Source organism: Labrus mixtus, chromosome 5 (assembly GCF_963584025.1).
Source record: "Labrus mixtus chromosome 5, fLabMix1.1, whole genome shotgun sequence".
In the NCBI taxonomy this organism is placed as follows: Eukaryota; Metazoa; Chordata; class Actinopteri; order Labriformes; family Labridae; genus Labrus; species Labrus mixtus.
In genome coordinates this window covers 26,015,400-26,041,473 of record NC_083616.1, presented here as the reverse complement: position 1 = coordinate 26,041,473, position 26,074 = coordinate 26,015,400, and the positions used below count along the sequence as shown (strand labels likewise).

General features: G+C 40.9%; 1 protein-coding gene across 4 annotated transcripts in view; it reads left to right on the top strand.

Moving 5' to 3' along the window:
• Positions 1–26,074, top strand: part of grid2 (glutamate receptor, ionotropic, delta 2) — a 510,900-nt gene that overhangs the window by 305,003 nt on the left and 179,823 nt on the right. For all 4 annotated transcript variants that reach the window (XR_009673135.1, XM_061038830.1, XM_061038832.1 and 1 more), the window contains exon 5: positions 19,692–19,745. Coding sequence is in view for 3 of the 4 variants with exons in the window: in XM_061038830.1 (XP_060894813.1) it covers positions 19,692–19,745 (54 nt within the window). In the remaining variant the exon portion in view is untranslated. The remainder of the gene's footprint in view (positions 1–19,691; positions 19,746–26,074) is intronic.

The window sequence follows — 26,074 nt, the reverse complement described above, 5'->3', positions numbered from 1 at the left end:
TCTGCATCTCTGGACTCCTTGACTTAATGTCAATGTCTTTTCCAATGAAGGGAAATTAGCTCTTCTGCTAAGACGCAAATATATGACGCCATCGTTCAGTACGGTCAAATCAAATCTTCTACCGTCTCTTAGTCTTTGCGTCCTCTTCCGTGCATCCTCTTTTGTATCTGCTTACTGACTCATGAAGGCCACATTGCTGCAATTTTCTTGTTCTTGCGTCAACTTATTCCAAAGACTGCCTCATAAAAGCACTCGGCTACGGAGGCCAGTGGGCAGACCCAGACATTGTCAGTCGATTGAAAGGTAGAAAATGATTCTCACGTTGATTTGAGGGTAACTGGAAATGGAATTCCCCGACATGTTGATGTGTATATTGCCTTCATCTTCTTCAGCTTCTGCTTCGTTCCTGTGATGTCTTTGGTCAGAAATAGAGAATGGGAAGCAAATGTTGACACGTAATTATGAGACGAGACAGAGATAGATAGAAAGAAGGGGAAGAGAAGGTTACTGAAGTTCACCGTAAAAAAGAAGCAGAAGAAGAAGTGAAGTTGGATAATAGAGGAAAAGTAGGGGATTGGGAAAGAAGTTGAGGGATAATTTGAAGGAGGTAAAATTACTGCTGACGTGAGACACAAAGAGAAGTAGGGATTAAGAAAGATGAACATGCCTTTGAATACCTTTGAAAAGATAAATGTGGTGTCTTGACTTCTTTTGACCAAACCTCATTAACTGTTAGTGCTTCCATCAGCTTCAACGCAGATTTCAACCGGCACTTTATCGACAAATTAATTCACACGCGCATGGAGCAAACCTTCATGGCAGTGAAATCAGGAGAGGTAATGCAACATGATTGCGAAGGGCAAGGCCGAAGGAAGCTCTGGATTAAGAAATGTGAAAAGAATGATGATGTGTGAAATAGAGTGTGAAGGATAAAAACATGATGAGCAAATGATAGAAGAAAAAAAAGACGAGGAGACAGCCAAACCAAGATGAATCAGTAGAAGAATGTGAACACACACGTAGAAGCAAATATTTCCTCAAAGAAAAGTGCTGCTTGATGATATTCACCTTCGGCATTTTCCAAAGTTTGAGCAGAAAAGAAATCATCAGAAACCTGTACGTTATCATGATAGAAGTATAACGAAGAAAATGTTTTCGTAAGTCACAAGAAAATCTTTCATTTTGTTAGTCATATGCCAGATTCTCACACGTAGTTATGCACTCATTGTTCAGAAATGCCACAAAAGTTGAGCCACAAATTGACAGTGGAGAAAGCCGCGTTGAATAGATTTCTTTTGTCTTTTAATCTTGTCATCACTTAAAATGTCAGAAAGTTATTTTGAGCGTGCAGGTTTCATATCCTGATGACGTACATACAGGTGAGTGTGAGGGAAATGAGAGCGGCCTCAACAACAACTGTTTACGTCAATGAAACCTTCCATCGTCCCTCAGTGATTAAAAATAAACATCGTCCCTCAGTGATTAAAAATAAACACATTTATTGTTGTAGTTTGTGGTCAATTATTAGACTCTGGTTTACTAAGTGAAGAATCTATGATGTGATTGATCTGGTTTTACTGTCTGTAAATCATATGTCTGATGTCATCATGTGAAGATTTGGTTTAATTGCACCACACAACTCAAAAAACAGACAAGCACACCTATAGAGAGAGAGACGCAGCATCCTCAGTCTTCACCTTTTTATTTTGCAGCTAAAAGGGCACTTCAAGGGCTCGGCTGTAGTTCTCTCCTTGAACTTTATCACCAAACTGAGATGGCATTATGTTCTTATCTCAACAAACAGGGTGTGTGTGTGTGTGTGTGGTGTGTGTGTGTGTGTGTGTGTGTGTGTGTGTGTGTGTGTGTGTGTGTGTGTGTGTGTGTGTGTGTGTGTGTGTGTGTGTGTGTGTGTGTGTGTGTGTGTGTGTGTGTGTGTGTGTGTGTGTGTGTGTGTGTGTGTGTGTGTGTGTGTGTGTGTGTGTGTGTGGGAGCATGTATGTGTGTGTGATGCACGATGACATTAAGGTTTTTATCAGTGCAGAGCTGGAAGCACAATGATTATAGAGCATCACTGCTAACGGGACTGAAAGGCTGTGTTTTTGTGTGCGTGTGGAGTGTGTGTGTGTGCGCGAGTGTGTGTGGGCAAGGAGCACTAAAGGTTAGCGCTATTGACTGCCGCTAGTACAGCCACTAATGGGGATGCCAGTAAGTACTTTGGAGATGATACAGATTTGTGTGTGTGTGTGTGTGTGTGTGTGTGTTAGCTTTTCATCACTTTTTTTCTCCTTCATTTTGCCAACATGCTTATCTGTTGTGTAATTCTCTCTCTCTCTCCTGCTGCATACTCAAACACACACACACTCCTCACACACACTTGATGTTACCTACACACTGTTCATGGATTGTTTGCCCTACAAGCATCCTTTAGCTCCCTTCTCTTCCACCAGCATGTTTCCATCTCTATCAGTTTATCTTGATTTTATCAGATTATCTCCCTTCACTCTCTCACACACATACACACACACACATACAGACACACAGCATAACTATACATTCTTCATAAGGCAGGTAACAGAGGTGAGAGTGTGGTGTTTAGAGAGAATCAATAGAATAGGAAGAATGAACAACAAAGGAAAAGGCCTCTCCTCCCTCCATCCTTCTTACTTCCTCCACTTCGATTATCGAACATGTTGTCTGCCGTTACATCCTCTGGTGGTTCCTGTTCTCCGCTCCCGATGACATTTATGCTTTTAAAGACGTGAAATTTGAATTGTTTTTCGGTAAAAGTGAGGGTTTGAAGGGCGGTAGAAAGAGAGGAGAAGAGAGAAATGAGAGGCAAAGAGTCAGTCTCTTGAAACATCCCATAGCAAAGAGAGAGATGGAGCATAGTGACATGAATACAAATGTAAAGGGACAGTTTATGTGTGAGGAAAATGCAGGCAGAGGAAGGCAAGTAGGGAGGAGAAACAAATTGGGAGAAGACTCGGGGAGGACAACACACACACACACAAAGAAACAGATTGAATGGTTGAACGTAGACGACACAGATGCTGTAAGTATAGCTCCTTGCTTACAGCTGACAATAAAGCAGGGGGCTTTCTTCTCCTAAAGCCTCTTACTGTGTATGGCTGAATGGCCACAAACAACATAGTAGCTTTTAAGAAGAGCATGTGACAGACATACACTTTTGTGGTAGATCTGTTTTGTGTGCCTCTTTGTTCTTTTAGTTCTCGATTCAAGCACAAACATTTCCCTTACATCAAAACCCCAGCAGATACAGATGATCTGATTGTTTTAAAGGATACTTTAGTATCCTTTAAAACAATAAATAAATAATTTAAGCTGTGAGTGCTGCCTTTGTAAATCTATTGTGTCATCTGGTAATTGATATATAGAGATTTGAAAAGGTTTTCTTGAAGGTAATACCTCAAATTAAGATTCTTAACAAAGATTCTTAAAAATAATACCTTGAAGTTGAAATGGTACTTATCTCAATTTCAATCCTGTAAAAACTTAGCTAACTGCTGTGTAGGGACTTGGTTTGGGAACTGGAGGGTCGCAAGTTCAAGTCCCAGTGCGGACCAAAATTTGGAAGCTGCAAAGGTGCCAGGTCACTTCCCGAGTGCTGCCGAGTCACCCTTGAGCTAGACACTGAACCACCAACAGCTCTGGCGCGCTGCTACACACTAGCCCCACTCTGACATCTGGATCGGCTGTGGATCAGTGGTAGAGTGGGGTTTGATCCCCAGGCCCTGCAGAAAGTTATCCGATGTATCGTTGGGCAAGACACTTAACCCCAAGTTGCTCCCGCTGCTTCGTCTGCGGCATATGAATGTGTATGAATGGATTAGTTCCTTCTGATGATCCCTTTACATATACAGCCTCTGCCATCAGTGTGTGAATTGGTTTGAATGGGAAAGTGCCCTTCGGTGTAAAAGCGCTTTGAGAGGTCAGAAGACTAGCAAAGCGGCCTGTATAGGCTTATCCATTCTCTATAAGTCATCATAGGACTCAAAGGTAAAAGGACACAACAGTCTGGAAAAACATGTTTCTGTAACCACTGTAGATCCATAGGAGATACACATTGAGTACAGAAAATGTTACTAGCTCAAGTGGCACGGCACTGCTGCGACGCAGACTCCTTTTGCGGGACAGAGTAAGACAAATTTCCCTTGGAGGACAATAAAATATATCTTAGCTTATCTTATTATGTTCCAAAATTGCAGTGTGTGAATTTCTTAATTATGTCTTAAAGCAAAGATTAACACTACTCTATCGATGTTTAGCCTTTATTTGATTTTTTAAACCATTTAGTTGAATCCCTCTGGATCTTGCTGACGGTAGCTGGAACTAAAACCTGCATCATGATGAAAATTGACAACACTCTGCTTTGCTGTGTCAAAAAAAAAACCACTCACACATACTGTACAGGGTTTCATTTCTGAACACGGTGAACCATGGAGACCCTTTCAAGTGTGTGTGTGTGTGTATTTTGTGTGCACAAGGGCGGGATCACTTTGAGTATAGATTTTTGAGTATCTTTTGGATGTTGTGACTTATTGTAAAGGTGTTGATTAGTAATTATTATGTCGTGTATCATATCTGAGACAGCTTGAACTGCATTTTGACCTCATTTTTAGTGCGTTTTTTCCAAGGACTTCTAGGTCAGTGGGGATGAGGAGGATTGCAATAACACATTTAAAGTCAAAGCACATTTTTACTGAAGCGCTGGAAAGAAAGGGAAAATGATCGGACAGGGGGCATTTTTACTGCTGCTTTGTGGTGTAATTTTCCATCCTAACTTTTTGATTGATCTTTTCTGTCACTTTTTATTCCTCTTCCCGTCCCTTATGCACTATGGGCTTCTCGTTTCTATATAATCACCAAGATGTATCAGTTCAACACTCTGTTGTAAACACAAACATAAAAATAATACAATTGAAAACATCTTTGCCACCTTGCAACGCTGTCATGAAATCTCCTTCTCTCCCATCTCTCTAATAGGGTCAGACTCGAGGTCGAACAGTCTGCCTCTCACAGGGCCCAGCAGGAAATAGAAGAATAAAATGATGTGATAATTTCGAGGGCAAAAGACATAGACTGTCTTCAGGGTCATTTAATCTGTTATCTTAACTTTGATTTAGGGCACAGTGAGTGTCCCATGGCTTCGATTCAGCTGAAGGCATTTTGTGTCTGAGTTGTGTTTGATGACTTATTTATGAAGCGTCCCACATAGTCTGAGCAAAAGGAACAAGTCCTCCTTTGTGCAATTGAAATTTTTAATGGCATCCTTGAATGTTTCTCAGGTAGGCTGATTCAGCAGAGCATTATAGTCTAAGGGACTCACACACAGATACAGGCTAAGAAAGATTCCTAAGAACTGCACTTTGGAAATTGTTGCTTATAACCAAAGTGCATACATCAGCTTAATTCAATCTAGCAAGCCATCAACATGATTTTTTTGTTGTTAGGCCACAATTGTCTTACAATAGCTGCTTTTAAATCCCATTTGACTAGTTTACAATAATTACAATAAGTCCTTGACTATGACAGTGTTGGTGCATTAGCTGCCTCCACCTGGCATTGGGCCCCTGGTGTATGGCAAAGATTGGTAAGCAACATGGTCAGCAATTTTCAGCCTTGAACTGCAAGAGGAGGGGGGTATCAGGTCCTGGTCTGGCCTGTTTGTCGGCATTGGATGTGGCTGTCTTTCATATTGCACAGGTAGAAGTAGGGGCTGATGGTTTATAGTATAGGGGCTAAAGGTAGAGGCGACGGGTGAAGCTACAAACAGAGTAAGAAGATCACATTGCTTGTAAAGCTTGCAGATTGTTGCCCGATGCTGCTGATGAGTCGCAGAGATTGTAACTGGAGTTGTTGGCTGACAGTGTTTATGCAGCTCTTACGGCCAAATTCCATCAGATGCGTGTTCTGTCCCTGCTGTGGGTGTTGACGGACGAGGGTGCGTGGAGCTGTAACGGACTGAAGCTGACACGCTATGCATACATATCTGGTGGAATTTCTGGGTTAACCACCAACTGCAGGTGGAGGTGGCTGCCAGTCATGGTATGACATCATTCTGTCTTTCATACTGCACAGGTAAATATAGTGACAGATGTTTTGTTTTTAAGAGGCTGTGGATGCAGTCATTGTTTGCAATAGCAACCAAATGAATTGGCAGCTTTTGTTTTCTATTGCAGGCTGAAGATGCATGCATTGGCTTCTAAGTGCCGTTGGACATGGTGGATTGGTTACTCATGAAGGTTAGAGTTCTAGGCATGGGTTGTAGCTTTCAGCCACAAACTGCAAGTGGAAGCCATTGTACTGTATGTTTATGGCAGAGGACTAATTTAGTGTCAGTCATTAACACTGTTTAGGCTGCGGTAGAAGAAAATGTTTTTTGCTTTAGCTGCAGGTTGAGGCAGCAACCTCATAATGTTAGTACAGGTTACAAGTTGAGGAATTGTCTGCTGATTTTTGGCAGAGTCTGAAGTTGGAGGTGGTGGCTCTTGCTGCTTGGCAGAGGAGGAAGCTGGAGGCTTCTGCTGAAGGCATTGAGGTAGCTGTATTTCATGCCAAGTGGAGACGAAGACTGATGATTTCTCTCAGGTACTGAAGATGAAGACTGCAAGAAAAGGCTGAGATCACAGGAATTCAGCTGCTGCTGTCAGCCACAAATTGACTGTGGAGGCAGCCGCAGTATCCTGCCAGTGGCTCGATTTGAAGGCATTGATGGCAGCTTTCTTTGATAACACACTAGTGAAAACCTATGCTGATGAACAATTTTCAAGTTGAGGCAGCTGCATTTTGCTGACAGAGGCTTAAGTTAGAGGCATTTGAGACAGTTGTCTTCCATTTGGTTTTCGGCAGAAGCTGCATTGGTAGCTCCTTTTGGCTGCTTGCAGTGGCTTCGAATTCAGGCAGAGCTTGCTGTTGTATTGTAGAGGCATGAGGTGGGGGCATGAAGTAGTCACTATCAGCATCACTCTGCATTTGGAGCCAGAAATTGCAGGTTGATGACAAAGGCTGAAGGCGGTTTCATGGGAAAAGCTTTAAGCCACAACTGCAAGATAAGGCAGCCTCAGGAGCCTTATGTTTCAACTGCAATTTCTAAGGTAGAAACTGCAGTTGGTTCTGGCAAACCGACATTGCTTCCAAAAGTGTGCAGATTGGGTCGGAGATTCGGGTGTTTTGAAAATGTTAATTTTAGAGTCTTGGGCACAATTTGTAGGATGATGCTTTGGCTACTGATGTTTGGTAGAGGCTGATTTGGAGACAGTGGGGTTGTTGTTTTGCAGAGTCTGCGGTTGTATGCGTGAGATGAAGCTCGAGATGTAAGACAGACTGCAGGTGGAAGCTGCAGGGCTAGCATCTTATGGCTTGTATAGGCTTTAACTCCAGCTTTAAGCTAGGAACGACTTGGAGTTAGTCATGGCAGCTGCTGCATAGGAGTGATGCAGTAAACTACCAGTGAAGGTGATTGTAATTGGCATTGGTGGCAGCTGTCTTTCATTTTGTAAAAGTAGAGATAGAGGCTAATGTGTTTTCTTTTTTGTCGCAGAACCGTTTTCATTTAAAGTTTTTTTTTTTTCCCTTTATTTAAAAACCCCTTAATGATGTCAGCCAGTCCCCCTGAGTTACCTGTAAGACATGAGTGCAGAGTGAGGTCAACTCCTCTGGCTGACATCTTTAGCATATGCTTCAACCCCTGGAGGCCGGATAAGATGTGTAATTGAGGACTAGAACAGCTGCTGCTCTGCACCGTATACAGCTGGTTATTCCCCTTTTTGCTCAGTCATTCAAACACCAACCCTCAATGCAGTGGCACGAATGTGACCTCTCTGTATCTCTTGACAAATGCTTAATCTCATGATGTAAGGTTTATATATTAACTGTAATAATTAGTCATTTAGCATATGTAGGAATATGACTCAAAGTGACTCACATTGCAGAAATGATTTATGCACCCATATTAGTAAGAGAGAATAAATAAATCCTCATTTGAATAGCACCAATTCATAACAGATTTAATTTTACATAAGAGCAGGTCTAGACCTTTCTCTTTATTATGTTATTTATAGAGAACCAACATTAATCAATCATGAGCAAAGCACTGGCAGCATTAAGCAAAGTAATAGTGGCAACAAAAAACTTCCTCTTAACAAGCCTTAACAAACCTTGAGCAGAACCAGACGTATGTGGAAAAGCCATCTGCTGCTGTTAGGCTTACAGAAAGTGAGAAAGAAAGAGAATGAGAAACAAAATGAACGACGACAACAATAACAACAACAACAAATACAACAGATTTAAAGCCATAGTGTGAGTAATGTTGGTAAAACGTACGTGAATAGGAACAGCAAAGTGTGAAATTCAACTAATCAGACCAATGTTAACCTTAACAATTGTAAAGACGATCAATCAGTCGAGCAGGTTTTTAAATTAATGTTAACAGTTATTATAATGATAATAGATGTAAGACTTGTATTCATATGTGTGGCAGTTGGAGTCCGATAGACAGCAGCAGGATTGTCTGCAGCATAGGAACCTACTAAACAAGGGAGCTCAGGAACTCCTTTCGTAGGTTCATGAAGATTTAAAGTTTCTGACATGCAGTTATATGATATAAATGCATAAAGATATCTAGAAAGATGGAGGGAGAAAAGAGAGCTGTGTCAGGGCCCCCTGGTAGTCTAAGCCTATAGCAGCATAACTACGGCCTGGTCCAAGCCTAAGCCAGCCCTTACTATATTCTAAATCAGAAATGAAAGTTTTGAGCCTCTTAAACTCTTAAAGGTGAAGAGGGTGCCTGCCTCCCGGACATGGACTGGTAGATGATTCCAAAGGATAGGGGCCTGATAATTGAAAGCTCTACCTCCCATGCTACTTTTAGTGACCACAAGCAGGCCTGCATTCTGGGAGCATGATATTTTAGAAGGGTATCATGGCACCATGAGCTCTTTAATGAACAACACCATAAATGAATGGATAAAAAGTAACCTTTTGACCACAGCAGGCTTTGTCAGTATAGCATAAAAGGTATTCTCCTGTTTAGTGATGATAAAAATGTCATCAGTAAACAGCTGCCAGGTGTAAGTAAGTAGATTGCAGTTATTTGCTTGGTCATTTAAGGCATTTCCAATAATCTTCTGCTTTTCTATTCATATTTTTAAGAAGAAGTTTCACACAGATAGATAGAAGCCATGCCGTTGATTAAAACAATCATCAATTTGTGCCTTGGGGTTGAATAAGTATCTGTCAGCATGGAGCAGCTAAGCACTGCAGTGCTGTTGCTTTGAGTGTGCACACTCATTTCTATCTTTTCATGTTATTTATGATTGCTCAGAATAAAGTCAAAGCTTTAATATGTTTGTCTTCCAAGTATTTCTGTGTATATGTGCGGTTTGATGGGACGTTTTACAGTGCATGTACTGTTTGGATTCCTGAGTTTATGTGCAGTATGTGTGCTTTTGTGTATGACTGACACTTGTAAAGATAAATCCATATCTAGTGTCATGAACAGTTGACCTGTGCTGTACTGTTCGTATCGAGCAGTCAAAGAGAAGGGTAGAGGGTGTGAGAGATGGACAGCTGCACAGGCTGGCTGCAGACGGGATGAAAAGAGGTAGAGGAGTCGTTTTTTATTGGGTCAAAGATCAGTCAACCTGTAGAGGCAGAGCTGACTCATAGTAACACTTCAGCAGCTTGGTCAGCACACAAAAATGTATCACACACACTCATTACTTCTCTCCATCACAAACATATACAGGCTTACTCCCTCACTGTCTGTCCATCCATCCATCTCCATCTACCTCCCGCTCACTCACTCTAACACATAAACCTCTCAGCCAACCTTTCAGTCCTCCTGTCTGACCCTGCTGGAGGCAATTTCAGCAGGTACAGCTCTGACATTTAAGGCCATGAGTTCATCTGTGCTCTGCGTCTCCTCTGCCCTGTTTCTCTCTACACTGACATGAACAATCATCGGTTTTGGCTCCTGATCTATACTGGGTGTTTTTGTTTTGCTACAGCAGTTGTAAAAAAGTTTTACACAGGCTTGTAAAAGCCTGTAATGTTAGGATGATTGTTTACTCTTTTGGCTTATATTCTCCTTTAAAAGTTATATTGGCACTGCAGCAAGATAAGTAAACAACATAACTTTGAATTAAAGGCCTGCTATTGGTGTATAAAATATTTTAAGTGTACAGAGTCTCTTTAAACAGTATAGTGTTGTAATCCAAGTTGCTTTTTTGTAAAGTAGAAGTGCAGAATATGTATCAATTACTGCTCTGAAACTTTGCCCACGTTTAGTATGAATAGCCAACACTGAAATTCAATTTAAGGCAGGCCGTCCACCAACGATCCAGAGGAACCTACGAGACATGACAGCTCAGGAGCTCCCCGGAAAAGATGTGGTTAGTAACTGAGAATTACAGATAGTGATCTGCAGTAATATGATGTGAATGCACAGAAAGATAGAGAGAGAGAGGGAGATATTGGAGCTCAAGGTGCCAGTTCCCCCGGTAGTCTAAGCCAATAGCAGCATAACTAGGAGCTGGTCCATACTGTACCTGCGACAGCCCTAACTATAAGATTTATCAAATAGGAAATTGTTAAGTCTATTCTTAAAAGAACAGAATGTGTCTGTCGTCCGGACCCTGAGTGGTAGATGATTCCAAAGGAGACGGGTCTGATAACTGAAGGCTCTACCTCCCATAGTACATTTAGAGATTGCAGGTACCACGAGCAGATCATGCATTCTGGGATCAACTACACAGCAAGATTGCAAACTCAATGCTGAAAACAAATGATACTAGAAAGAGCTACACAGCAGCTGCATGGAACCCAGATGTTGTGGACTTTGCAGCACACAACCCTGTTTCCTGTTCTGTGTTATATAAACCAGTGTAACTTATATTCTGGATTTTATGGTAAACATTACATTCAATGGGAGGGCTTCATGGTACAACCGCAGATCTAGTATTTTTTTAATCTACTCAAGAAATTAAAGGCCAAGTAGTTTGCATTTATTAAATATGCTGTCAAATCTACATTTTTCAAATTACTTTAAACCGATTACCAAACTATGCACTTTGTAAATGGGTATTTAATATGGGTTGCTGACATGCATACTCAATGTGTGAAAGGAAAAAAAATCCTCTGTGCTATTATACCTCTTGAAAGGCAGTTAAGGAAATCAATTAACATACACATACACACACACACACACACACACACACACACACACACAACCGTTTACCTTAGACCTATCAAGACAGCTTATTCTATTTATTCCAGCCATTGACCTGTTCAAATCTAAATGTCAGGTTGCATATCATCATATTTGCTCAGACTGGTTGGCGTGTATGTGTGCAGTTGTATGTTCGTGTGTGTGTGTGTGTGTGTGTGTGTGTGTATGTGTGTGTGTGTGTGTGTGTGTGTGTGTGTGTGTGTGTGTGTTATACTCTCTCTCTGAGGATTTGGCAGTGCTTGGATCTGCGGTCTGATCAATAAACTGAAAGGCCGACCGTTCACACACATGCTGGCGCAGACCTGTGTGCCTCAGTACCCTGTACGCAGGGTTTGAAGATGATGGATGTCTAGCATGTTGGCCCTGTTACCCTTTGCCATCAAAACACATGCTATCAAAGACTTTTGCTGTCCTGGCATTATATTGTATGTCATACGGGGAGAGAAAGGGAGGAGACAGGAAGATAAATATATAGAGAGAGGAGAGAGAAAACATATAGCTGGGGAGAAATGTCTGCTGAAAAGACAAAACAAAAAGGAATGACTCCTTTGCTGTTTTCCCTCTTGTTTTCATCAGAAAGTGAGTGATTGATCAATAATGCCGATGGCATGTGTGGTGGGTTGGTGAGCAGGGCAAGACCTTGTCAAGATGAGCTTTGGTGGCTTTTGTTGTGTGTGACAGCGCTGTGTTGGTGTGTGTGCAAACCCTGTGTGAGGAGGTCTCTGACTTCATCCTCCTCAAACACACACACACACACACACACATGGAATCTGCATTCTCCAATATCCCCCGGTGTCTTCCCCCCCACCTCTCTCTCTGTCTCACTTGCACACAAGCACAACCTTTATAGACTTTGTGGATCATTGGTGTGTGACCTAGCTGGATCCGACTAATTAAGCAGACAGTAATGGCTGTGATTTAGAGTCATTAGTTGTTGGGAGGAACCACACAGGCCTTTGACACCCCTCTGACTCATGTCTCGCAATGGTCCAGTGCATCCAAGACCATGACTTTATTTCAGTGCCTCGTGCTTCCTGAAGATTTGCCTTTAAAGCCTATACCGCTACGTATGAAAAAAAGGACTCTGATTATCAGCTCTCTTCAGCTCTTTTAGTTGGACGCTCTCACTCTAAGCCAAAAGTCTGTAAAGTCTACCAAAACAATTTCAACAAATTCTTGCATGTTTTCATTCAGATTTATCTGTAGAATTTAGAGGTAATGCTTCGCAGTATGTATCAAAATGGTTGAATCAGCCATTGTTGCTGCTCGTAAGATAAAATGGTTTTTGGGTTAAGAAAAAGGAGAACAAAACTTTACTGCTTCTTCCACTTCTGGCCAGTGCATCTCAGCAGAATGCACCATTGGGTGCTTCATGTCTGACAGCTAGTGTTGGAAGGCTTACAGTTACAGCTTACGTACAAGATCCAAACAGCATTGTGGGACTGAATTAATAAAGTATTAATAATTAATTTGATCAACCATATCTGTGCAGACTGGCAAGGGTGACAACATTTTATGGTTTAGCCAGCTAAATTATAATAAACCATCTTTGTCTTATGAAATATAAATTCATGACTTGTATATTTAGCTCTTTCATATCGGACAGTTATAATTGTATATGCCGTGTAAAAAAAAAACATACAACATTCTTATTCTCACAGATATAAAATTAAGACTTGACCCATTCAAATTGTAGAAATGTATAAAGTGCTGCTTCCATGTTTGTATCATAGCTGTGGTCAAAAACTCCTCCAGAGACCTTTCCTCCTTTTTTTACGGACTAAAACCTTTGTCATGTTTCATCAATCCATTAATCACATACCATGTGTCCAACTCAATCACTGAACACTTTGATCAAATGTGCACCATTACTCTACCACAGTGTAAGTGCATACCTTTTATGCCTGAGTGGCCCCACCATATATTAGATTTATCGCTTACTTGGTTCCCTAAACCATTTTTCTTTGATTTCTCTGCTTTTTAGTGTCAAACAGGAGATCTTATGTGACTTTTAATACACATAATAAATACTGTTCATGTATTCTTGGCTGGATGTTGGCAGGATGTTCTCCCCTTGACTCGTGTAAAACTTACCAGCGCTCCACCTGATCTCATGTGTCTGCAACTCACAAACTGTATGTGACAGGACAATACCTAACATGACAATTCACCTCTTCATTCAAAGCTGTCATATCCCAGATGGGTAGGGTGTGTTCATGTCTCTACGTGACAAGCGGGTAGCATCTAATCTATTCCCGGATGATGTATGTGAGTGTATGTGGAGGGGGCTACACATTCACATTAGTTTATTCATATTACATGACAGCAAAGGAACAAACAGAATGCTTGAGATTAGCAGTCTTAGCACATACAGAATGCGTGCCAATGGAGTGCCTGTTGGTGCATGTGCAAGTATATGTTTGCCTGTTTGCATGCTATATCAGCACTGCTCCTCTGCCATGTGTGAGAATCCACAGAGTACAGCAGTGTCAGGATGTACGGCCCTCTACCTAACACGGTTTCTTCACACACTGTTTCCGTACTTGACATCAAGATACACACAATCAGTAATGCATAAGGCACACAGTGGGAGAAGCATGAGTGAGGCGAGTGACATTAAGCCTTAATGGCAGCAGTGACATACAGCCTTTGTGATCTATCACAGAGAAAGTGCAGCAGCTAGCATGTACTCAATGCTCATTTCATAAACAGGGAAGGCAAAAAAAGGGATTGAAGGGGAGAGAGATATTGTTAAATTAAATATAAAGGTGAGGGTGTGGGGATCGCTGCTCTCCTTTTTTTGTACAAATGGTCGTGTTCTATTGTGATCAGTGACCGATTTTTGATAGCTGATGGTCTCTCAACCTAAAAGCTGAAGGTTTGATCTCCAGCTCCTGCAGTCACATGTCAAAGTGTCAATGGGCAAGACACTGAACCTCAAATTCTTCCTGCTGCTGCGTTAGCGGTGTGTCAATTGTATTACATTTAAAGTTGTTGTGTCTGCTTAATGCAAAGCATCTTACAACAAATATAATGTACATTGTATTTAATTTAATTAGTATGGAAGCCTCAATAGGACCTGCATCCATATGGCTTTACCCTGTTTATTAATTTCCACTCTACTTTTTATCGTATTATTTTGGGATGACATTGCCGTTTTTTTTCCTGCTCGAGAAGTAAGCAGAAATTACTCATTATCCGTGGGAAAAAAAAGAAAAGGAATATGTATGGCTGCATGTCGACGCAGGGCCTCAGTAAATTAGCCCTCTTTTCTCATTGGATCTTTTTTTTTTCAGCGTGATGGATGAACAAACATACAAAGATAGAAAAGTGGGAATGGAAATTTCAGCAGCAACTATTGATTTAACACATACATTGTATGTTTCAGCTAAGGAACAAGTGAGGAATTAATCTTAATGGTCTTAATTGGTCATTTACATTAACCCAACTGAGATATACTGTATTAATAAATCATTAGATAATCATTTGTTTTTAAAAATTCTTAAAATGGACAGAGTAATCACTTTGCTCATTTGAAGTCCCTGATTCACTTTTAATCAGTGACTGAGCCATTAATGAATCATTAATTACCCTGGTGGTGGCCCCTCAGGTAAAGTCATACATCATCCTGAGTACTGATTCATTGATTAGCAGGTCAGTCCTGATTGTTTCTTCCATTCCTTATTAACTGCTCGCTTCATCAAGAGAAATGTCAATGAAAAGAGACATCGAAACATTGATTGGGATAATACATGCTTTGGGTTTACAGTTCTCAAATCACAAGCTACATTTTTCTTCTTTTCCTATCAGCATCCCTTCTCCCTCTGTCTTGCCATTCCTCCCTCCTTATTGTCCACCCTCCTCTCATTTTTCCCTCTACTTCATTTCTCTATTTGTCTTGCATCTTGCAGCATTCAGGTGGAATGAGTGATTGAAGATGATAACATGCATCAATCACTCCCACCACAAGCTCCAGACACAGACAACTAAACCCAGCAAGCAGCTCTGCAGACACAGAAACACAATGTAATTACAGTAATCCAAAAGCGCGCTTTGATGGCGCATGTTGAAGTGGATGCATCACCACACATAGGACTGCTGGTAAAGTAACTTCTCTCTGAGCAGACAGTGTCTACACTGTGAGGTAATTCAGCGGTGGAAGTAGATCAGTAGGGGTGTGCGTGCTGGTGCTCTTTCTCGTGATTATTATGTGAGTGTGTGTGTGTGTGTGTGTGTGTGTGTGTGTGTGTGTGTGTGTATGTGTGTGTGTGTGTGTGTGTGTGTGTGTGTGTGTATGTGTATGTGTGTGTGTGTGTGTGAGAGTGTGTGTGTCTGTACTTCCACAGCTTGTGCTTGCATGTTTAAGTGTGAAGCTTGAATATTCCTACTTTGGAGGCTGGGCTGTGGGCTATTTGCTTGATTTCATCACAAATAGTGCATGAAATTAAATTACACAACTAATTTTCAATTTGGAGCACTTTATTCAATAGCAACGCCCACTCTGCCTCTTCAAGCTTCCCCCACAATGTACTTGGGCAATATTTGTATTTGCATTTAATTTTTCTTACTCCCTCTCTCACACACAGAAACACAAACAGCCATAAACACATTTGATGCTAAACAGTGTATGCAAGGCACACACAATTGATCATAGAGAAAAATAAATCAACTCTACATGTGTACAAATTATTACTTACTTTTTATGTATGTGTGTTTACTTGTGCAGTCTTAATAAATCTGCCCTGCTCTTGTCAAGTCAGGTCTTGGAATGAGCAGTAAACCTTGAATTCTGCATGTCAGCCGGGCCCGGGCAGAGTCAACGATTTTCTGTTTGTTGGCCTCCTTCAGGAGTGACAGGTAGACAGGGATCACCACAGGATCAAACCAGTGTTTGTCCTGATCGCGGTCCACTCTATGAAACACGTATGAGACCGGGGTCCACGGTGGTACGATGTTGCAGATCAGCCCGTAGTCCTCTGTCTGCCTACGAGACTTTGAGAAAAGGCGCACTCATATTGACGCCCAGTGATTGGATTTGTCCTGGACCGCGGAGCCGCTCTGTGTGTGTGTGTGTGTGTGTGTGGGTGTGTGTGTGTGTGTATTTGATCTGGTGACTTCAGAGAGTGAGAACTGAGCAGAATTGAAGCTTTTGTGGAGCTGGTCGTAGAGGTCAGCGGGATCCCTGTGGTGGTATTAAGGGGAACGAGGCCTCAGGGACTCCTACCTGCCATGTTAGCATTGAGTTGTTAACAAGGCCGCGGTAGTTTGTTAGTTTTTGTGTGTGGACAAATGCTCATGCACACAGACACGGCAGTTTGGGATGTTTGTTGTAGCTGCTTCCTGTGAGTGTGTAAGTGTATGTGAGCGAAAGAGAGGGGGGGGGGGGGGGGGGGGGGGGGGGGGGGGGGGAGTGTATTGAACTGTTCCAACCCCAAAGGAGTCCCGTCTACTGTTAGGAGTCTGCCCTTTCGCTAATTAGCTTGAAACATCTGTCCAGGCGGCTGCCAGAGGGAAGTTAGAATGGCAGGAAGGAAAAAACTCACATACAAGCAAACATCATCAGCATATACATATTTACTTTTTTCCAAATCCCATTCACACAGTTTTGCATTTTCTTTCTTTGCACTTAAGCCCTCGTGAATATTGTCCAAACATCTTAATGAGCGCCAAAGGAATGGGAGACGGAAGGACAGTTAGAGGGGCGGAGGAACCTTGAGACGACAGTTTGCAAAACCTCCATCCTTTCCTCTCTCTGTTACCTCGCTCCCTTCCTCACTGCTTATTGTTTGTGCTTTGTATTAAAGGGCTCCAGTAGTTCTAATGATTCTCATTGTTTAGATTTCAGCTGTGTCTCTGTAAAAGTTCGACCCTGAGGGAGAAAGTGCTGTAGAGTTGGAGAAAATATGGCAGAAATCTTGTTCTGCATCCCTCTCCATCATCCCTCTCCATGAGTTACTCTCTCTCTCTGTCGCTACAATGTTTCCTGTAGTAAGAGTTTTTTACGGCAGCCGTCGCTGTTATAATGATGAAGTTTTATGGAGACTCTGTGGGAGATTAAACCACTATTAGCCACGCTCCGTCACCCTCTCCAGCTGTTGCCTTTTGTTTACGGCTAAAAAGTGTTTTATGGCACACGACACTACAGTCACCCAGACAATTATAGCTAATGATATACGAGTGGCACTGTATTTTTACACCAGGAGTGCAGAGAGGAGAGGAAGGAGAGGGGGAGGGGTTAAGAGAGAGGGAAGGAAAATAAGCGGGTGCAGTCACAGAGTGAGAAGCGAGCAATTAGAGGAGAGCAGAGATGATGGGATGAAGGGTGAGGCAGGAGCAACGATGAGAGAGGAAAATTAAAGGGTCGGGAAGTTGGAAATGAGGGGGGGGAAGAGGTGAGAGGCGGAAACAAGTGTTTCTGAAAAAAGGAGAGTCAAAAGCAAGGTAATAAGACTGAACCCAGGGTTTTTGTTTGGAACAAAATGACACAGATGGAATGTGATGAGAGGATCGGATAAAAGGTGGAAGACAAGATGGAGATGATGGACGGAGACAGAAAGGAAGGATTTGGTTTGAATAGAGAACAACCCCTCAAAGTTTCTCTTTAATGTGGCAGCGATCCCATAGTGATCTCACATCGCTCAGCATTTCCCCAAAGATCAAACAGTTGGCTCACTTCAGACAAACAGGCAGACACGTCACAGACACACCTCCGCCCGTACATGGAACTCCATTCATTCAACAAGATACTGACTGAATTTTTCAATACCTTATAGGGCTAACAATTACAGATGATTTATTCCTATTTGGCAAAAAAACTGTTTCTCATGTTACAAAAGATAGCTAAAAACATGTTTAACTGCTGTTCTCTTACTCCCCAAATCTTGAATTATTATCTATTTATCCATGGTTTAACTTAACCACTTCCAAGTTGTATATAATATTAGGAATATAATTGCTCTTAGTGTAAAAACAGGTTTAAAAATAGATGTTGAACACCCATATACTCGTATTCACAGAGCTTATAGATTAACATTTTCTTCTTTTGCTTTGATTATTGTTGTTAGTTTACATTTATAAACTTAAAGTCATGAGTTCATGTCTCTGTCTATATGTTTCTTTACCCTTTGGGTAAAAAAGGCAAAACTAAAAACACATTTTCTAATCATTAAAAGTGAATCATTTTCTAACTGGGTGCAAAAGGATTATGGAAGTCAGTAAGTAGCTGTTCTCATAATGTGTTCCTGACCTCTGTTTTATAGGGTACAGAGAAAGGAGGCAGGGTATGGTGAGGAAGGAAGAATGTAATCAGACTTTATTTGTACAGCATTTTCCATACAATAATAATACAGCACAAAGTGCTTTACAGACACACAACCCCCCCACACACCACAATCCATGCACAAGGTAGAATATAAGCCTTAAGGAAAGGACTCTGAAAAGCAGGTATAGTGATGAACTGAGGAGACGCTTTCATGAATTTAAAATGAGGAAGCGCAGGAGGTAAGATTAAAATGTTAAAACACAAGATGGGCAAAAACAACAACAACAAACAAAATGTTTGACCCCAATGCTTTAGGAACTGAAGGAGGAACGATCTCTCCACATTACTTCACAACATAAAGTAATGTATGAACATGCTGTAGCTCTGTCTGGCTCTCGTAATGTGTCCTCCCTTTGTGTGCACTCTCTCTGTCTCTCTCATCGAGTCGGCACCGTTTCATAGTGTCCTTGCTGCAGTGTTTAACAATTATGTAGTCATTGGTTAGGAGTTGACTCTTATAAATATTTCATTTGCAGCATTAACAATTCATGGGAGAGTTTTATTCCCTGTGTTGAAACAAAATATTTTAAGGCAGTGTATTTGTAGCTTTGTGTGTGTGTGTGTGTGTGTGTGTGTGTGTGTGTGCGTGTGTGTGTGTGTGTGTGACTAAGAAGTCGGCGAGGCAGGAGGAAGAGGGTGAGGTGTGTCCCCTCAGAAGTTTGTCAGAGGTGTGTAAATTGATGTGAGAAGCTCTAATGTTGAGATTAAAGTGTGCGTTTGTGTGGGTGTTTGTGAGTGTTCCGTTACACACAAACAAGCTGCACTATATTTGCATGTGTTTGAAAAGATTTCTTGAATCATAGCTTGAGCACCTTTGAAACGAGTTCTCTTAAATCACTTATGCCGAGTTCAACACACTGCGGTTCAGCCTTGCACATTTCCATAATGTTCTCTTCCGTAATACTCACAGTCAAGTTACCATGCCTTTCATTGTCTGAACCAGGAAATAAACTGTATTTATATATGGAAGACACATATATATATATTGATATAAAACATAAGTAGACTTCTTGTCTCCTAAAAATGAGAAAAGTTGAATCTATCCATAAACCCTTTGTTCTTTGCAGGAGAAATAGCATCCTGTCCCTAAATCTAAATCTTCTGTGTTTTGTTGTGTTGCAGGTGGTGGAGACCAACTTGGTAGCCTTCGATTGTCACTGGATCCTGATTAATGAGGTAAGTGCCGTGGAAATGATTTATGGATCCCTTACTCAAGGGGCCTTCAGTTCATCTTATTGTTTCAATTATCCAGAGAATATTTATGGGTTTGGATTCGGAGCCTCTTCAATCTCTGCATTGTTTTCAGTCTTTGACGAGAATGGGGCTTGAACGTGTTTGTTTTTTTTTTCGACTCCTTTTGTTTCAGCTCAGCCAATAACACACCAAACTTGATGACCAAGGACAATTACGTTCATTTTAGTGAGCAATGAGAAAAACAATACAGTAAAGATTTTATATACCTTATCCTCCAAACTTATGACAGATGGAGCCGCTGTACACAAACAGAAGTTGGGAGAAAGGTGACTTTGGTAGAATTCTTGTTTATGAGCTCATATTTTCACAGTCTAAATCAGTATCTCTATTTAATTATTAAAAGCTTCCTTGTTTGACTGAGGAGGACAAACACTGACAGTCTACAAAGTAAGTTCCCTCCTGTAATTTTTCTCTCACCCATGTTCTCACTTGCTTATCAGAAGGGATTAAACAATACATGGTCACATATTATACTCCTTTTGATGAAGTTTAAATAAGCTTCAGGGGACCCTAAAAAATGTCCTTGAAGTTTCTTGCCAAAGTTTCTTGTATTTTATCATGCTTATAGACCCCTCTATTTCAGGCCTGCTCAGAACAGGCTGTTTCTGCGTCTGCAGCTTTAAATGTAAATGAGCTAAGTCTGACCACGCCCCTCTCTGGAAGGGCTTGGTGGCTTGGGCTTTCTTGCTCCATGCCCTATTGTCTATGGTGATTAGGTTGAGTCAGGCTAGAACAAACACCATCTGTTTGGTCTCAAAGCAGTGAGCAGACAAGACAGAAACAGTGCAAATATTGTAAATGATCGGTGAGCTGCACAAATAGCTCGGCCAACATGATTCAGCCCGTAAACAGCGCTCTATTGAGAAGCGGGAAAACATATAAAGCGGGAAGAGGATTTGAAACACTCCACGCCCAAACAAGGGCAAGAGCTGGATCACTGTCTTAAGGATGTGGGCTGATGAGTAACTCGATAGAGCCAATGTAGTGACCTGGCTTTTCCAAAGCATAACTGAAAAAAGTGAACACAAAGTTTTTTCTTTTTTCTTAAAAGCTTTCTGTGCTTTAAGGCCAGAAACACAAGCATGTTCCTTATCTATTTCTGTATGCTGAGCACTTTGTGAAATGTAACTGTGAAAGGTGCTACATAAATAAAGTTTGGTACTAACTTACATATTTATTTGTGCTCTAGCCCACATATATTTTATTCATTTGTAGCGAATTTGTTTTAAATCTCAAGGAGGTTCTGTAGGAAATGTCCCTTTTTCAAAAATAAAAATATGCATTATTTTATTAGTAACTATAAAACCTTTAAATTATGAAGAATCTGCAAAGACAAGAGAACTGGAGGGGAAAAAAATCACATTTATTTATGAGTTGACTTAAATATCATATCTCTATAAAATTAGGAAATTGTGATGAAATGCGATCTTGAACCCAGTATCATGGTACATTTCAGCTCATGAGTTCATCCTATTGTTTCATCTCTGCTGATCAGGCTCCCTCTGGTCATTAGAAAAATAATTAAACTTTAATATTGGCTGTTATTTCATGGTAATGTTTAAAAAGGATCACATCTTTGATCTTGCATCATGAGAAGGGCCCTTTACGGAAACAGCAGGATCAGCTACATTTGTGTGTGTGTGTGTGTGTGTGTGTGTGTGTGTGTGTGTGTGTGTGTGTGTGTGTGTGTGTGTGTGTGTGTGTGTGTGTGTGTGTGTGTGTGTGTGTGTGTGTGTGTGTGTGTGTGTGTGTGTGTGTGTGTGTTTGGGATTCTAGTGCACTTACAGCTAATGCACTGTGTCTCATCTCCCTTGGGCATTATAGTGAACTGGCAGTCCACAGCAGGAGGGCCACGCTGCCACACACACACACACACACACATACACACACACACACACACATACACACACACACACTCCAACAAGTTCATAAAAACAACCACATACACATGGATGTATTAGGGGAAAAAAAAAAATGAAAACCCATATTTGATAGAATATCAGATGCTTTGGTTTACTTCTCTCTCTCTCTCTCTCTCTCTCTCTCTTTGTCCCATTTTTGAACCACAGCTTGTAATGCTGTCAATGCTACACGGCTCACGAGTCCTTTTACTCGCTCACTTATCCAAAGAAAGCATTTCATTTTTTAACCAAATCTTAGCATGCATGGCATCCATTAAGGCCGCAGGGACAGACGATCATTATTTTCTGATGTTCGCTTTTAAAATGTCAGTCTTGCTATTTGAAGGTTTCTCTTCATAGATGACAGGCTGCAGTAACATTGTCAGAATCCCAGCGTGTACTCCATACAACCTCTTAGAGTTGTTTTTGCATTTTCTCCAATGCTAATACTTGTAGGGAGTGAGAGAGAAATAAAAAGCCCTGAACATGCACTTAAATGAAGATGGCGGACTTACCATAGGTAGACATGTAGATTAATCTCACTCAAAGGAGGACTCTGTTTTTGTTACTGACGTCACAGCAGGACCGCCACTTAAATGTGTCTCCTCTGTTAATTGAAACAGATTGCATTCTTTAATGCAACACTATGAGACTTCATGTAAAAACTGCAGACTGCATTACACAAAATATGTCTCATACTTTTCAGTCCTAGCAGACTGTCTTTATACACTCTGGCAGATGGCAATGTCAAGCAGCCGACTGGGCAGTCAATCATCACCTGACTGCCTGGTAGGCTCTGTTCACATCTAAATGTGTAAAAGACAGTGTTCATATTGTTCTGCATTGTCTTACACTCTTCAGGTTTCCTGGCGGCATGCCTGCTCTGTGCTTTGTTTTCTGGGAGGGTTAACATGTCGTTCTGCAGCCTGTTTCTATGTCTAACAGCATGTAACCTGTAACACTTTGTACCTGCTGTCTTTGAGGAAGCTGGGGTGAAATGCAGCCTGACAGACCAGCGGATCCCTCCACTCGTGTTTAAACAATGAGAGAATTTAACTGAAGTATGTTTTTATACTAAAGCGACGCTATGTTACAATAGTTCATTCAAATTACGGTGAAAATCGAATATTTTGATCATTGCATGTCACTAACAATATTAAATATAAACGTTTATGTATTCATTTTTTTAAAAAGAGAGAACTCATCAGGTCTGAAACAGTTTCAAACCAGCATCATCAGGTTGTTTTTTTCCATTGGAATGTTAAAGCTGCTTACTGCCAATTTCATTTTTTTTTGAGCAGGGGCGTCTCCAAACTTTTTATGTCCGGGATGTCCCGACTGAGAAACTATGCAAAGGTGGCAGGAAGTATGTGTACACATACATGAATGATTGGCATTTAATTACCTTTCCTATCTTCATTAATCATATCTTCCTTACATATTTACATTAAAGTTTTTTCATATAGATATATTTTTAACCTTTGCACATTTGCACAAAACCCCTGAAAACGTCCTGAAGTTTTCGTGTTGAGCTGCATGTGTGAATGCTAACAGCACTCTGAATTTGTTATGCCCTTCATTTTAGAGTGACAGGACAGTGGATGGGGTGAGAAATAGGGGGAGAGAGAGAGAGTGGGGAATGACATGCGGGGAAAGAAGCCACAGTTTGGATATGAACCCCGCGTGGAGGACTATGTTAATTTTAACATAAGCTTTGTTTTGGAATTTGGAGTGACACCAGTAGTAGCATGGGTCCTAATGGAATCTTTTTGGCCACCCCTTGTGGACATGCCTCTGAATTAGAGAGATCGCATAATTCCATTGGCTAGTTGCTAGCATGTGATACCGTCATGATATCGTCGAATCATTGCAAACAGACAATCGTTGGCACCTTAAAACTCCTACTCAGGGAGAAAAAGCCTACCAGCTAACATTAGAGGCCAGTAGTGTTCATTTAGAAGGTGTTGTTCTAGTAAGTCAGTCACATTAGTTAGTACATCACTTGACATTTTGGACTCAATGTTCCGTACAGTAACTCAGCCCCTTCTCTCAAAAGTGTAAAGTGTCATGTTTTTGGTATGACACTACCAGGCTCTCTCAAATGCTCTGTTACTCTCCCGACTAAAGGTCACAGCACAGTGTAAGTCGTCATTTAAAACACAGCAGGAACCAGTTGAGCAGAATGAGCAGTATAGGAGCAGACAGGAACGGGTCAAAGGCAGGACTGAAGGTTAAAATCTTTTCTCTCTCTCTTGTCATGTTAGCCGTGCTTTGGCACAACACAACGATTCCATTGAGTGCTCACATACCTCCACCAATGGTCCAGTATTGCACAAATATTTTTCACCTTATGGTTTCTAAGTTCTTAAGCAGAGAAAAAAACATTGCCTACCTATTCCCATAAATGGTATCTGAATGAGTTGAACTGCTAATGTAGCCTAGTCACTGATATTCAACCCAACTGCTTAAACTATTAAACTCCCGGGAGAAGTCAAGGTCATTTTGCAACAATAACTTTGAGAGATAAGAGAAAAATAACAGTGCATACTGAAGAGGAGAGGGGAAGAGAGATTAAAGCAGAAGAAACAACAGATGTCCAGAAGTTAAAAGAAAAAGAGAAGAGAGACGGTGAAGCAAAGAGAAGAGAGGAAAAGGCTTTAAAAGATTAGAGAGAAACAGAACAACGTGAAGGGAAAGTGAAGTCATTCCACTTTGGTATTTTCAAACAGAATGAATAGTAAGGGATCCTAATACACTTTTAAACTTCCATTCTACATCACTGATAGAGTTGGGCACGCTCAATAATCCGTGGGACCGTTAATCATTAATTATTGTTGTTAATTTTATGATTTATTTTTAATGTTGACGTTAATTTGAAAAACAATCATCGAAACCTTTAACTTCTAGTCAATTCAGTTTCTGGTTATGTCCAAATCCAGCTCTTACACGGTAAGATAGATCGCGGACCACTGTTTTAAGTATAAACAATAATTATAAGATTTGTCCAACACTGTATTTTATTGATTACATAGACATAAAGTGAATATAGGAGAGATGACCTTTTTGGTATTTGTACTTTGCCTGTTATTGTGCCGGAATGTATCCTGTTTTTGTCTTCCGTCTTGGTCTTCTAATAATTTCATTTGTGTGGATTTTAAGTTCATGTTTGTACGAGTGGACCCCAGGAAGAGTAGGAGCTATTAAGGTGGTGACTAATGGAGATCCAAATAAACAAATCAAGAAATAAACTGGCCACCTCCTGTACACCGGGCGCTTTTATTTTGAAATGCTGCTTGGCAGTAAGTATTTCCGGAGCACCTTGAGTCTAAAGACAATGGTGATGGCCTATATCAAAAAAGTTTGTGGTATTTGGAAATGTTCAATACATCATGTATCTAAAGAACTCAAATCTCTTGACATTGCAAAATGTTGATGTTTTTGTTGTGTTTGACAACACCAGAGTTACAGAATAAAAAGTGACGTTGATGTTAACTGGTGACTATTAGCCAAATGCATCTGTGGTTACCATAGTTACAAGAGATGATGAAAATGGAAAGTGTCCTGACGAATGCCACTTTGCTCAGTTTTTTATTGTAATGCCAAAAATACAAATGATATGTGTCTTTAACTACGACAACTACGGACACATTCGTCTGAAAGTGGGCAGATAACACGATCATTCTTTAAACCCTAACACCGGTGTACGTTGACGTTAATTTCAGTTAATTAACTTGGCATACTGTGGTACATGTCTGATTATATTTTCCCAGATTATTTTGAGAAGATAACAGATGTATAAAATCTGCTCAGAAACTTTTGTTTGGGCCACATCCAATTTGCTGGCCAGCTTAGAATATATAACAGCTTCAATGCTAACTGTGTCTGGATGACTTCAACAACGTGGGGGGGGGGGGTTATAGACAATGAAAAGTCAGAAGGAATCAAGTGAGATTAAATATTTATGTATCTGCTAAGCCCTTTTTATGCATTCATGAGAAAGCAGGCTCCATCTTTTCCGTTCTCTTTCCCTCCCATTCACTCAAAAGTGTAGTAAAAGTCACAAATGCATTAAAAAGATATAAGGAAAAGGTTTGCAGCCTTCTTTTTAATGATGCAGTGTCTTAATCCATCAAGGTCAAGATTAAAATTCAGTCACACACTATTTGGAAGAAGACACAATATTCCCTCCATGGGCTTTATACGTGAAGTCCTCTAGCAGAGTGTTTAAAATGGATGAGCGGCGATGATATTTTGTCATACGTAATGTCTTGGAGTACTGGCTCTTTGGAGAATGAATATTCCTGTGTGGGGAAGTGTTCTCCCTCCCTGTGGTTTATTATGGATGAGGGG